A 13,482-nucleotide genomic window follows, 5' to 3' on the forward strand; every position below is an offset into this window, starting at 1 on the left:
GGCGTGGCCTCGGGCAGATCCACCGCTGGGGGGTGCCGGGAGCCGTGCGGCCTGCGGCGGTCGCGAGCGCCGGGCGTGGCCCCCTCCCCCCGATGCGGTGCACGATGGTCGGCTCCGAGGCAGGGCCTCCGGAAGCTTCTGGCGGAAGGAGTTTGCGCGGCGCCGGCTACGGGCGTACGGGAGCTTCTGTAGGTTCTCTGCGATACTGCAGCTGCCCCGTGGTCAGAGAGCGCCCCTCGCCTCGGCCGCGCCCGGCTCCTCCCGCCTGCTCCAGGCCGAGCGCTGGCGCCATGTCGGCCTATCCCCGAAGCTACAACCCGTTCGACGATGACGCGGAGGACGAGGGCGTCCGGCCGGCGCCGTGGACGGACAACCGCGACCTCGCGGACTGGCCCGGCGCTCCCGCCGACCGGCAGCAGGCCCTGCGGCAGGAGGTGTTGCGCCGGGCCGAGGCCACGGCCGCCAGCACCGGCAGGTCCCTGTCCCTGATGTACGAGTCCGAGAGGATCGGGGTCGCCTCCTCCGAGGTGAGTCCGCGGTCGCCGGGGCTCCTGGGGGCTCGACCGGTCAGCCAGGACGGGTCTTGTACTTTGGTGACTGGACGGTCGGTAACAATCTGTTAGCTACGTAAAGACGCGCGTTTTCACACCCGAAAGGGGCAGTTTGCCCCTGGCGATCTCCTGAGCTTAGTCCACAGGGTGGTTGTTTTTCTACGCGTCGTCAGGGGTCATTTCCACGCTGTTCGGTCCAGGTAAGTAGGGATTCTAGACAGCAGACCCCGGGTTAGGGACGTGGAGGGTCTGTTTCTTTTACACATTCCCTGGACAGAAGCCTGGCCCGTGGCTTCAGCCCTTCCTCCTGGAGTGACCCAGCGAGGACTGTGCCTGCTGGTGTCAAGCGTCCGAGGAGATGGACCTTGGGTTCTTACCGGCACTGAGCGCTCCTCCGCCTCGCTAGGAGGGGAGTGAAGGTCTTGTCTGCCTGGACACTGCTGAGTGCGCCGGAGCCCGAGTCTGGTCGAGTCTAGGGCCTTACGTTTCCTTCCTGATCCCGACGAAGATGTCCTAGAGAGACGGGGGCGGTCTGTGACTGTTTGCCGTCCCAGCTTAGCTTCTGCAGTTCTTCTTAACGTCCATAGGTGGTTTCAGAGAGTAGGACCTTGGGTAAGAGCTGTTCTTTCTTAGGCACCACATTCTCGCCTCAGCGTACTAATGACAGTTGTGTTGGGCATTTCTTCAGAAAGTTTTAAAAAATGTAATAACCTGTGATTGCTATATCAGCTAAAAATAATTCAATTTAAGCATTTGTAGTTATGGAAGCTAAAGCATCATGTTCTTCCCTGGGTCTCTTCGTAATTCTTTTCTCTGGGGAAGTTCCCTCTGACCTGGTCACTTACAGTCTTGGCCAGTCTTGAGGTCCATCCCATCATTCTCCCGTTACCACCTCCTTGGGTTATCTCCCTTCCCCACTTCTCCTTATCACCCGATCTCTCAGTGGCCCACCTGCCTGTCTTTAGCCTCATTGAGGAAGTTTTGCTTGTGTCTACTGGATTCCTACATTACAGTCTAAATGGAAAATGTTGACTTAAATTTGGGAGGATTGCCTTAGGTCTTAGGGCCCAGGTGGAGGAGTCACTTGATTAAGGGTCCCAGGCCCAAGGAAGCCAACTAAGAACTGTTTAAAAAGCCATCTTTGGGGACTTTCCTGGTGGTCCAGTAGTTAAGACTGTACTTCCAATGCAGGGGACGCGGGTTCGATCACTGGTCAGGGAACTAAGATCCCACATGCCAAGCAGCACAGCCAAAAATAAAGACATCTTTGGCAACTGAGAACGGGTGAAGTAGGAAATCAGAGTGACAGAAAGTAGAATACTGTGGCAGAGGATACCCTGGATTCTGGCTTCTAAGGCTAAGGTGTAGATAGGAGGAGGAGGAGGGACTTCCCAAGGAAGAGAAGAGTCACGCAAAGGCACTGGCCCAACGCCACAGCTCCTGAGCAGGAAAGTGTCGCCCAGGAAGCCTTCCAGGAAAGGGCCTGGAGGAGGAGCTTAGGACCCAGTACAGTCAGAGGGAAGGTCAGGAGTGCCAAAAACACAGAGGATAACGTTGTTTCATAAGGATTGTGGTGACAAACCCCATGCTGCCCCCAAAGTTCCTTCTTTCCTATAATGGGGACCATGAGAGCAAAGGCAGAGTGGCACCTCAGGCCGTGAGGCTTGGCATGGCCAAGCCAGGTGTTGCTGTGAGAGGTACTGTATGATCATGACTGAGCAGGTGACAGGCTCTGTCATCAGTGCGATTACACATGGAATTTTTCCAGGATTGAATCAGTTCTCAATTATTGGAGGCCCTGGGAGGCAGGAATGGTCAGCACCCCCGTCTCCACCCTACCCCATAATCTCCAAGTTGTCTTACTGTCTTTGAATCCCTTTCATCGCTCTTTCATTCCCCTGGGGGATTGGGGGTGGGGGGTTGGTGGTGGCCTCTGTCCCAGCAGACCCACATCACCACTAAACTAACCTCCTAACTTAGACAGGTGCCCGTCACATACCCAGCTGAGAGGTGCCAAAACAGGACACATGTTTTAGACACTGAGGACTTGACTTTTTTAGGCCCAGCATGGCAGCAGCGGCAAAGTTACTTAGTCAGGTCACCTCTAGTGAAGGAGAGCTGCCCTTCTCCTGAGAAACCTGTAGGGTTCACCTCTCTGGAAGGCTCTCGCCTCAGGTCCTGACCCCACAGGATAGAGGAGAGGTGGGCCGGCCTGGGGAGCACAGTGCAGAACCATAGAGACTTGTAGGCCACATGGCTTTTCCACTTCTCAGGCATGATTTGTTTCTTCTTTTCTTTCCCTAAGGTATAATTTTTGTGAAGTGATAATCTAGTCACAGGGTTCAAAATTGAAATGATACAGAAGGCCGTGAAGGCTGCTCCCACCCGCTGCCCCCCTACCCCCTGCCACTCACCTTCTGTTCCTGCAGTGTCCCTGTGGAGATATTCTGTGTATAAAAACATGCTTAGGGCTTCCCTTCTGGCGCAGTGGTTGAGAGTCCGCCTGCCGATGCAGGGGATGCAGGTTTGTGCCCCGGTCCGGGAAGATCCCACATGCTGTGGAGCGTCTGGGCCCGTGAGCCGTGGCTGCTGAGCCTGTGCATCCGGAGCCTGTGCTCCGCAGCGGGAGGGGCCACAACGGTGAGAGGCCCATGTACCGCAAAAAAACATGCTTATACTTATCTTTTTCTTTTTTTTTATAATTTTAACTTAAGAAGTGTTTTGTATATTCCACACTGCACGTTGCTTGACAAGGTGGAGGGCATTCCATAGCAACACGTGATGCGCTGCTCTTTTTTTTTTTTTTTGGCCACACCGAGTGGCTTGTGGGATCCTAGTTCCCCAACCAGGGATTGAGCCCAGCCCAGCAGTGGAAGCGCAGAGTCCTAACCATTGGACTGCCAGGGAAGTCCCATGCTCTTTCTGCGTCGTGGTCCCTCTAGTGGATGGCTTCTTTTTCTGCGACCAGTCCCCTAATGGTTTGCCTGTTTGTGTCCCACGTGGACGCAGTCTTCATGTGCCCTTTCACCACCCTGGCCAAGGAGACCGACCGCCTGCCCCCTCTGGCTGCTGAGCACGCGCCAGTGATGTTTTGTGGAGCCCAGGGTCTCAGTTCAGGGAGTCCAGCAACAAACCTTGGATGAGGGCCTGAGTGGCCAGCTTGGTTAGCATCAGCAGAAGAGGAGTCGGGCCAGGATGCTCTCAGCAGCCCGGCCAGCACATCCTGCACACGGTCTCGTGTGGGGCCCCCTCACCTCATTGAGTCTTTCCAGCATTCGACAGTCGCCAAACCCTGCTGGGCCTTCAGTTCAGAGAGGTGGGCCACGTGGGGACGGACACCTGTGCAGCCTGGGAACGGAGGCCATCACAGCCCTCTGTTCTGGGTGTTCCTGTGAGTTGGGGTGGTGCCCTCATCCTCTGGGCAGACCCGTCCCCTCTCCAGGTGAGGGGCTGTACTGACCAGAGCCTCACCTCCAATGCAGCCCGGGCTGGTTCTGATGCAGCCAGAGTTCTTAGCACAACCCTATCCTGAAGCAGAAGCTGATGGAGGGAGACGATCAGCTGCTCGGTTAAGTAATTCCCAGTAGATTTTATAAAGGATCAGTGATTGAATTCGACTGTTAAAAAGTTCTAGGATCAAACTTGCTGGCTTCTTAGCTGTGAGGCACCTTGTGAGGCCGGGTCTTTACCGTCCAGGCAGGTCATACATCCCACACCAGCGCCGTGGCATCTGGCTGTGTCTGCTGCTCCTTCCTAAAATGTTCACCCGTGGCCTCCATGGTGTCTGGGAGACCTTGCTTTGCTGACCAGGAGTTGTGCTGGGGAAGCCCAGGGGCTGTCTGCTCTGCAGCCTTCTGCCTCTGAGAGTGAGAAGTGCTGTTTAGAGGTGTTGTGGGGGTCCCCAAGAGCACCCTCAGGTTTAACGATTCCCTAGAAGAACTCAGAATTAGTAGAGCTGTTATACTCACGGTTGTGGTTTGTTACAGCAAAAGGATGCAGATTAAAATCCTCAAGGGAGACAAGCTGGTGGGCAGAGTCCAGGAGAGCAAGCACAGCTTCCCTTTGTCCCCTCTCTGTGGAGTTGTGTGTGCAGCCTGCACTCCCCCCACTGTGACGTGGGACATCCAGGAGGCACGGCTGCCCGCCTGGCTGACTAGAGTCTCCAGCCCCTCCAGAGGTCACACTGTGTGGCTCAAGGCCCCCCACCCTGTAAACCACATTGCTGGTGCAGACTGTCAGGCTGACCTGAGGACTCTGGGAAGCAAAGTCACTCTTCAGGCTAATACGAGGGCAAGGAGCCAGACAAGGCCTTTCTCGGGAACACACGGTATGAGCGGCCTGGGCAGCCTGCACATGCAGCGAGGGGCACCAACCTTTGCCCTTGGTGGTTCTCTTGCCACCTAAGACCACTCTACACTGTCACTCCTGCCGGGACGGAGCCCCGCATTCAAGCATGTTCCCCGCCAGCTCCTGCGTTCCTGCTGGTGCGTATGTGTGTCATGCTCCCTGGGAAGGGGAGCGACATTGATGGGGGTAACTCTCAAGTTTCTAGATTCAGCGTATCGACTCCAGATCAACCTCTGCCTGCTGGTTGTTCAAAACCAGAGTTTAATCGCAATCAGGACGAGACACTTAATGCTGGCACCTTCCCCTCCAGAGCTCGGGCGGGACTCAGGTTAGGGTGGGGGCTGCGCCATCCCCAAGTGCTGGCTGAGGATTTACAGAGAGCCTTCCTCTGCGGGTGACGGGGAGCTACAGAAGGTGCAATGCCATCACGTCTCATCCTCCCTAGGAACTCGTGCGCCAGCGAGGGGCCTTGGAGCGCACAGAGAAGATGGTGGACAAGATGGAGCAGGATCTGAAGACCAGCCAGAAGCACATCAACAGCATCAAGAGTGTGTTCGGAGGGCTCGTCAATTACTTCAGAACCAAACCCTCAGAGACCCCACCTGCGCAGAATGGCACCCTTGCCCCCCAGCCCAGCAGCAGGTGAGCGGTGCCCGTCTGGCCGGAGCAAAGCAGCAGAGGGGGGTTTAGTGCGGGTGGCCGAGCCTTTCAGGACACTTCTCATGCCTTAAAGGGACCAAAGGACCCTGAAAGTTACTCACTGGGAGGGATTTGTCTTCAGACATTTTGAAACAAGAAGCGTTCTCCACTGCTCTTGATTGTGTGATGTGAACGCTGTTCAGTCTGCAAACTGTGCGTGAATTGGGTCTCCATAAATTACTGCTCCTGGTAATTTGAAAGAGAATGTTCACTCTAATCAGTATAAATGTGACTCACTTCACAGAATTTTTGCTTTAAAAAGTTTTCATGTCCAGCTTCCCCATATCTAATTCAAGTTGCCCATTGATTATCATTTTAAAATCAGAGATTATTTTCCTCAAAATTTTTGGCTAGAGGTATAATAAAATCATACTGCAATTTTGGCTGGCATATAAATGCCATGTGTTCAAACGTAAAATAATTGTTTCTGCTAAAACATGATTGTTGCTCATATGTCAGATCATTGTATCTGTCTTTTATCATAAAGACAATATCACCACATTACAGAAAATCTACACCTTACCTACCGTAACACAAAGAATGTAGGTTGCTCCCCTTATTCAGTGTTTTCATAATTGCAGTTAGAATATTCATTTGGCTTTGTATCTTGGTCAGAAGAGGCATTTGATTTTCTCACATGGGCACTGTTAGAAAAGACTGCACTGTCACAGGTGCTTTTCCTTTCTAAAAGTTTTCTTCTTCTCGTAACTTTTATCCAAAGATTGAAAGAAGCCATAAGTACAAGTAAAGACCAGGAGGCACAGTACCAGACCAGCCACCCAAACCTCAGGAAGCTCAATGACTCAGGTCAGTGCTTCCGCCCACACACGGGTTCTGCGGGGACACTTTGCACTGGGTAGGGGCGTCGGGGGCCTCAGTGCCTCTCTCAGGGAGCAGGGGGTGTGCGTTATGGCAGGTTCAGCCCTGCTCCCCCATGGAGGGAGGGATAAGGGAGTGGGAGCCTGGCCTGTATAGCTCTGAGATCTTCAGGCAGGGAAACACCTATGCTGAGTAGGATATGACCCCCCGGACATCCACGCCTTAATCCCCAGGCCCCAGGAATATGTCAGGTCACATGGCAAAAGGGGAATCGTGGTCGCAGAGGGAAGTACAGTTGTTGATCGGCTGACTTGAGTTGGGGAGATTATCCTGGGTTTTCCGGTTGGACCCAGTGAAATCGCAAAGGTCCTTTGCAAGTGGGAAGGAGGCAGAGGAGAGAGTGATGGAGTGAGAGGTTTGAAGGTGCCGGGCAGCTGGCTCTCAGGTGGAGGAGGGGCCGCTGCTAAGGATTGACCTCCAGGGGCTGGAAGGGGCCGGGAATCGGATTCTCCCTAAGTGCCTCCAGGGGAACCAACCCCACTGACACCTGGGTCTGAGGACGGGGAGACCCAGGTTGGACGTCTGACTTCCAGAACCAAAGGATGGTTTGTGGTATTTTGTTGCAGTGACAGAAGGAGGCTAATGTAGCCCCTGAGCCCCAGTGGGCGCAGAAGCGGCCGTGTGGACAAGGAGTGTGAGATAGGAGGTGTTTTGTGTCAGATCGTCCCATTAATATCAAATGATGGGCCCAGAAACATCCCTCATCTGGAAAGGAATCAAGGCCTCCCGGGGGCTCTGTCGACCCCTAGAGAGCCAGGCACATTGGAAGTAACCAGATGCTTCCTGTGCCGCCTGCGGGCACAGCCGAGGGGAGGCCTGGCGGAGGAGGGCCCGGAGGTTCATCTGGGAAGGCAAAAGCTGCAGAGGAAGTGGGAGAAGACTGTGCGCTGAGGGGCTTCCGTAGGCCATGCTGAAGGAGAGACCCCAAGTCTAGAAAGAGATGGTCCCCAGAAGACATACCCTGGGTGACAGGGCTTTTCTGTGTGCATTTGGAAACTGAGGTTCAGAGAAGATTTCTGGGGGCAAATGTGCATCATTTAACGTTTCTTTTTCCGGAGCCTGTGTGGGTTTGCGTGGTGGCTGCTCCAACTTCCATACCATTACGTGCATGAATCTCTTTCCTGAGCTCGAGGGTCCGTGGCTGACCAGGTGACCCATAGGCTGGGGTTCTTTGATCTCCGAGGGGCTGCCCTCAGGAAGCATCTCCCTCCCGCCCCTTCCCTGTCCCGCCTACCTCTCTCAGTGGCCTCAGAACCAACCGCCTTAGTCCTTCCACCCGTTTTCCAGATTAAGATGAGTTTTGTGAAGCGGCATTTCAAGTGTGTCAGTTAACCGTCCTCCTGGTGTTTCTTTGTCAACTCAGACTCCATCCCTGGAGGGGCCGATTCTGCCGTGAGCTCCGAGGCTTACCCAAGGAACCTGCACCTGCGCACCTGTCACCAGAGGATTGACAGCAACCTCGGTAAGACCAGAGCACCGCCACCAGCACCACGGCTTGCGTGCACCGGGGCCCCCCGTTGTCCACCCCTGCACACACACGCACACGTGCGCGTGTGCAACATCCCAGCCCCTCGCCCTCTCTGGGGTCTGCCCGCTTGTCTCCGTCCCCACCTCTTGTCTGGGAGGTGACAGCGACAGGGTCAGGGTCTGGGGACTACGCTGTGCAGCCTGGGCTCTTCCCACCCCCCTCACCACCCGGCCATGCCACCCTGCTTCCTCCGTGTGCCCTGGGCTCGGGCAGGGTCAGGTGAGCAAAACTGGAAGGCTAGCGGGAGGCGGCCCAGCAGGTCAGGCATACATGGGGCCAGCAGCACCTTGGCCGCGTGGCCAGGCACCCTGCTTCCTGGGCCTCGGGCTCCAGGGCACCCTGTTGTAACCACATACCTGCTGGCTTCTCTGGTGTCTCCCTAACCAGTCTCCAGAAACACAGGAGAAGTTCAGTTTTGTCCCTACTTTACACCCAGGGCCCAGAAGGCGAAAATGGAGAGAGGAGGGGGTTATTTGCAGTCGGGTGGAGGAGTTGGCCCCTCAGCAGCCCCCTCTGACCTTTGCTTCCTGCGTGTGAACCTCCCCCATGGCCACCCAGGTTGCTTGCCAACCCTCCTTCCCCTTAGGGGATGGCAAAGAGGGTGAGACAGAAAGGAATGCTTCCCCTGCTCTCTCCTCCCAGGGGACACGGGCCCCCAGCTCTCCCAGGGCAGTGCCCACTCCAGCAGCCCGGGCTACTGGTACAGACAACACGTGAGGCAGACCCACATCCTTTATTTAACCTTCATTTAACCTTTGTTTCTCAGCACATAGACTCATTGTAGAAAACTGTGAAGTTAGGCAAGTGCCCTAAGGAAACCAACACCCAAATTCCACCGTCCAGCAGTGACAACTGCTTTGGTGTCATTCCTTCTGTTTCTCCACCCTGAACCTCAACTGCTGTCTGCCCTCGGAGCCCAGGGGCACCCCGGAGGTCACTGCTTGCTTGTCCTCTGGACTCGGCCCTGGAGCCGAAGGCATCAGGCAGAGGGTGTATCTGCCAGGCCTGACTCCAGAGAAACACAGGGACTGGCGGGCCCCCCATCCTCCCCACCAAAGGTTTCCCCACCAAGAAGGGCTGGCACTGGTGCCTGCTGGGGGGAAGACCTATTGCAGGGGGCGAGATTCAGGAATGCAGGGAGTGCAGCAGGAAGAAGACCAAGGACAGCCTACCCCAGAGGCTGAGGGTGTGCATTGGGACGGCAGGGTGAGCGGGACACAGAGCAGCGCAGGGGACCCCAGCACAGCCGTCCATGGGCCCTGCTGATGGGGCCACACCACTGCCCCGGGCAGGTCCCTCTGCCTCCTGGACGCCCGGCCCTGCTGGCGGTCCCTTGCCAGGCGGCCCTCCCTGATCCAGCTTCTCACCGCAGTGCAGCTCCTTGTGGGTCCCAAGCCGTCCCAGCTGCCGGCAGCTCCATGAGACCTGGGTGGCCTTACAGCTGTCAGTGTCCATGGGACACAGGGGCACAGGCTTCCTTTTCTTTTCTTTTCTTTTCGTTGTTTTTGTTGCGTTGGGTCTTTGTTGCTGCATGCCGGCTTTTTCTAGTTGCAGAGAGCGGGGGCTACTTTTTTTTTTTTTTTTGCGGTACACGGGCCTCTCACCGCTGTGGCCCCTCCCGCTGCGGAGCACAGGCTCCAGACGCGCAGGCCCAGCGGCCATGGCCCACGGGCCCAGCCGCTCCGCGGCACACGGGATCCTCCCAGACTGGGGCGCAAACCCGCATCCCCTGCATCGGCAGGCGGACTCCCAACCACTGCGCCACCAGGGAAGCCCCGGGGCCTACTCTTTGTTGCAGTGCACAGGCTTCTCATTGCGGTGGCTTCTCTTGTTGCAGAGCACGGGCTCTAGGCATGCAGGCTTCAGTAGTTGTGGCACGCGGGCTCAGTAGTTGTGGCACATGGGCTTAGTTGCTCTGTGGCACGTGGGATCTTCCTGGACCAGGAATCGAACCCGTGTCCCCTGCATTGGCAGATGGATTCTTTTTTTTTTTTTTTTTTTTTGCGGTACGCAGGCCTCTCACTGTTGTGGCCTCTCCCGTTGCGGAGCACAGGCTCCGGACACGCAGGCTCAGCGGCCATGGCTCACGGGCCCAGCCGCTCCGCGGCATGTGGGATCTTCCCGGACTGGGGCACAAACCCACGTCCCCTGCATCGGCAGGCAGACACTCAACCACTGCACCACCAGGGAAGCCCTGGCAGATGGATTCTTAACCACTGCGCCACTAGGGAAGTCCCAGGAAGACCATTTCTAAAAAATCTGATTCTGCTTAGATTTATGGTGCCATTGCCAGCTATTTGTGTATTTTGACCTTTTTCACTTAATGTTTTATCTTTAACTTAGTGAAAAGGCTTACAAAGCACCACCTCTTCTGTTTTCCCCCAGCTCTTTCCTAGTAAAAGGGCAGAAAGCAGCTCTGGATGTGACCCCGTCCCCATACCCTGTGCACATGCACACACACATTCAGGGCACACACATGCACACACACACACACAGGGAAGGGGCTTTATATTCATCTGGACAGAGTCAGTCACGTCACGACTCCCCTCTGCGGTCTGCACAGCCCCATCAGGGGACCCCGGGCCCCTTGGCTGGTCTCCTCCCCACTCATGGTCAGTTCTTTCTTTGTCACTGTGCTAAGGAAGCCCTTCACATACTCGAGGCTGACCGTGTTCTTATAGAATTTATTTCTCTTAAAAATGAATTGAGATTGATTTTTACAACTTTTTTAAAAGAAGGGAAATACTTATTATAAAGACTGGAAAAGCCTGAGCTGTATCTCAGATGTGTTTCCAAATGGGGGTCTTCCTCTTTGCCACTCTGGACCTGTGCTTGACCCAGCTTTAGGGAGCTGGAGATGTAAGGTTCAAAGGCAGCTGAAAGGTGTGTGGCTCTATATGAATTTCTAAAATAAACACCGTGTACTAATAGTGGGTGTCCTGGTGGGTGGCAGGGAGGAGTGGCTTTCCTGTTAAGCGCTACTGCTTTCTCTTCACTTGCACATGTTTTGGAGCATGTAACCAACGCCCTGGCATCTGGCCTGTCTTCCAGGAAGGAGGGGTCAGTGACTGCAGTGCTGCCGAGCCCATGGGGGGAGCATCTGGGGTTGCAGGTCCCGATGCTGTGACTTGGCTCAGGCCCGTGTGTGCTCTCCTGTCCCGCAGATGAGCTGTCCGTGGGCCTGGGCCGGCTGAAGGACATCGCCCTGGGGATGCAGACAGAGATTGAGGAGCAGGACGACATTCTTGACCGCCTCACAACCAAAGTGGACAAGTTAGACGTCAACATCAAGAGTACAGAGAGGAAAGTTCGGCAGCTTTGAAGACGGAGGCGGATTTCCACTCCATCGTGATGAAAAGATTTGAAAGGTCTTCTTTTAAACGCCCAAGAAATTTCAGTTATTACTTTAGAATGTGATTTCACATGTGTTTGCAAATGTTGTAATAGAGTGGGTCTCAAAAGAGGTTTTGTTGTAGAGAAAGCATGTGCCCCACTTCTCTGAGGGCCCTGACTAGAGGTGTGCGGGCAGAGTGGTGGTCATGCCGGCCTCTGCTTCCGTCTGTTGTGCTTCTCGTCCCCAGGCCTCCGCAAGGTAGAGCGCTGAGGGCCATGTGACCCGTGTTTGTGGGCATCCTTCTCCCCCCGACCCCCACGAGCACATTGTGATGCTCTGAGCCCCTTGGCAGGCGTTTGATTTTAGTAGGAGGGGGTTCAGACCAGCCCTGCTCACTGTGACGCCTGGAAGCACATAGGGAGCTAGGTGAGCCCCGCTGCCCCTGCACAGGGTCAGGAACACATTCTGCCCTGGCTGGAGGCTCCCTGGCCCGCTGTCTGAGGCCTGCAGAGCGTGAGAGAGGAGCATCACACGGACGTGCTCCACCAAGCTCCCTGCCCTCAGGTCATCTGGACCAGGCCCCCCATCCAAACATGTTTACTCGGTGCCTGGGGTCCCCTGGCCCATCCAGGATTCCCACCCACTCTTCTGTGCTGCTGGCAACATGCCTTGACCCATCACTTGATTCTCTGGCCCCAGTTTTAGGACTGGAGCTCCACTAATGACACTGACTGTGCACAGAAGGATATGGCTTTAAAAAAAGCCCAGATGTTATCATTCTACCTGGCCTAGCTTGTTCTCTCTTCATTTTACAAAAAAAAGAGAATCATTTAAAAGTACTAATTAAAATTGATTTCTGTACTTAAAGGAATTTCTTGATGTTGGTACCTCCAACAAAATAATTGAAGCCACGAGGTCCTGGTCTTTTTAAAAGCAAATAAATTAAAATATTTTGAAGATGGTGAAAGGGACTGATTTTAATAAGACAGATTAGGTTGGAAACCTTAAAATCACAGTGCCTTTCACCCTGAAACCTGGCCCCGGCACGGTGACCTTCACCACTTTGGTTCAGTAGAATATAAACAAAGTCCCTTAAAGCAAAGGAACGTCTTTAAGGGGCAGCAGCAATGCAACAGCGTTTATGTAGCAATTCAAATATAAAAGTTCCATTCCATAATGCCTGACTTTCCTAAAAACACTGACAGCCTCTGTGGGCAGATACATCTTTCTGTCATGTTCCAGCCGCCCTGCGAGTCTGACCCACATCACTGGGAATGTCACAGGGCGTTTGGATGCTGTGGAAGGTAATCAGACCCACATCTGCTTATCACAAGCCCATCATGGTTGTTCTCCTGGTAACTGGAAAAAGGAAGAATTTTACATGTCCACCCGGCCCACACTGAACGAGTTCACAGGGCTTCCAGCAAAAAGGCTGCTCCAAAGCGTGACACCAGGATGCAGGGCAGCCTGGGGGTGCCCGTCCACCCAGCATGTTCCAGGGTTTTCCTCCCTGACGCCTTCCTCAGTGGGTGTCATGATAACTGTTCCTGCTCCTTGCCCTCAGGCATAGACACGTGGAGATTAGTCAGCACGCCTAGACTTGAGCTTCTCCGTTCAAATAAATACAGACAAAGGCCACTTGCAAACACTGTCTGCAGCCCTCCTCTCACATAATGGGGTTAGTGATTTAACCAATTTGAAGCAAAGTAGCACCTTATTTTGTGTCTTTTGTTGGATTGATGAAGCCCATCACCACCACCCCCTTTTTTACCCCAAGCTGTGGAGGGAGAGTTGCCCTCACTCTTCTAGAAACGTTTCCCTCACACATGTCTCCCCGTATATTTGGTTCTGTTCTTGTTCAGATCCTTCATTCTAAAGCCTGGGCCAAGGGCCTGTCTCATCCTCGTGCTGGGCAGCATCTCTGCCGGGTCCCCACCTGCTCCCACACCCACTGAGGGCCAGTGGCTGCTGCTTCACACAGCAGAGCCGCTCACACTTTCAGAGAACAAAGCAGGACCAGAGGAGCCTCCAGGACCTGCGTGTGGTAACTGTGAGCAGAGGAAAACTCTGCCCTCTGGACGCACGTGTCAGGGAGAAATGGGGGTACCCGGCCAGGGTTGTCCTTCTTGCCACATGGGGTCCAG

At 54.7% G+C, this 13,482-nt stretch overlaps 1 protein-coding gene across 2 annotated transcripts; it reads left to right on the forward strand.

Annotated features, from left to right (window-relative positions):
• The first annotated feature begins 54 nt into the window (after nt 1-54).
• On the forward strand, nt 55-12,961 carry SNAP29 (synaptosome associated protein 29). 2 transcript variants are annotated; one of them, XM_027088762.1, is made up of 5 exons: nt 55-527; nt 5,344-5,540; nt 6,319-6,404; nt 7,840-7,938; nt 11,056-11,168. In XM_027088762.1, the coding sequence occupies exons 1-5, from the start codon at nt 93-95 to the stop codon at nt 11,070-11,072; spliced, it is 834 nt and encodes a 277-aa protein (XP_026944563.1). In that variant the 5' UTR covers nt 55-92; the 3' UTR covers nt 11,073-11,168. The 2 variants fall into 2 exon arrangements, with proteins under 2 accessions (XP_026944563.1, XP_026944562.1); XM_027088761.1 differs by lacking the exon at nt 11,056-11,168 and adding an exon at nt 11,169-12,961 and having other exon boundaries at nt 71-527.
• Nucleotides 12,962-13,482: the final 521 nt, after the last annotated feature.

This window comes from Aethalodelphis obliquidens, unplaced genomic scaffold, assembly GCF_003676395.1.
Source record: "Aethalodelphis obliquidens isolate GAN/ISIS:26980383/991018 unplaced genomic scaffold, ASM367639v1 scaffold63, whole genome shotgun sequence".
Lineage (NCBI taxonomy): Eukaryota > Metazoa > Chordata > Mammalia > Artiodactyla > Delphinidae > Aethalodelphis > Aethalodelphis obliquidens.

What these genes read in the sequence shown, in the direction of transcription:
- SNAP29 (XM_027088761.1), top strand. Translation starts at nt 93, where the DNA reads ATGCGGTGCACGATGGTCGGCTCCGAGGCAGGGCCTCCGGAAGCTTCT. An exon ending in GCCCCCCAGCCCAGCAGCAG is followed by an intron (nt 5,541 to 6,318) that starts GTGAGCGGTGCC and finishes TTTTATCCAAAG; the next exon opens with ATTGAAAGAAGCCATAAGTA. An exon ending in GAGGATTGACAGCAACCTCG is followed by an intron (nt 7,939 to 11,168) that starts GTAAGACCAGAG and finishes CCTGTCCCGCAG; the next exon opens with ATGAGCTGTCCGTGGGCCTG.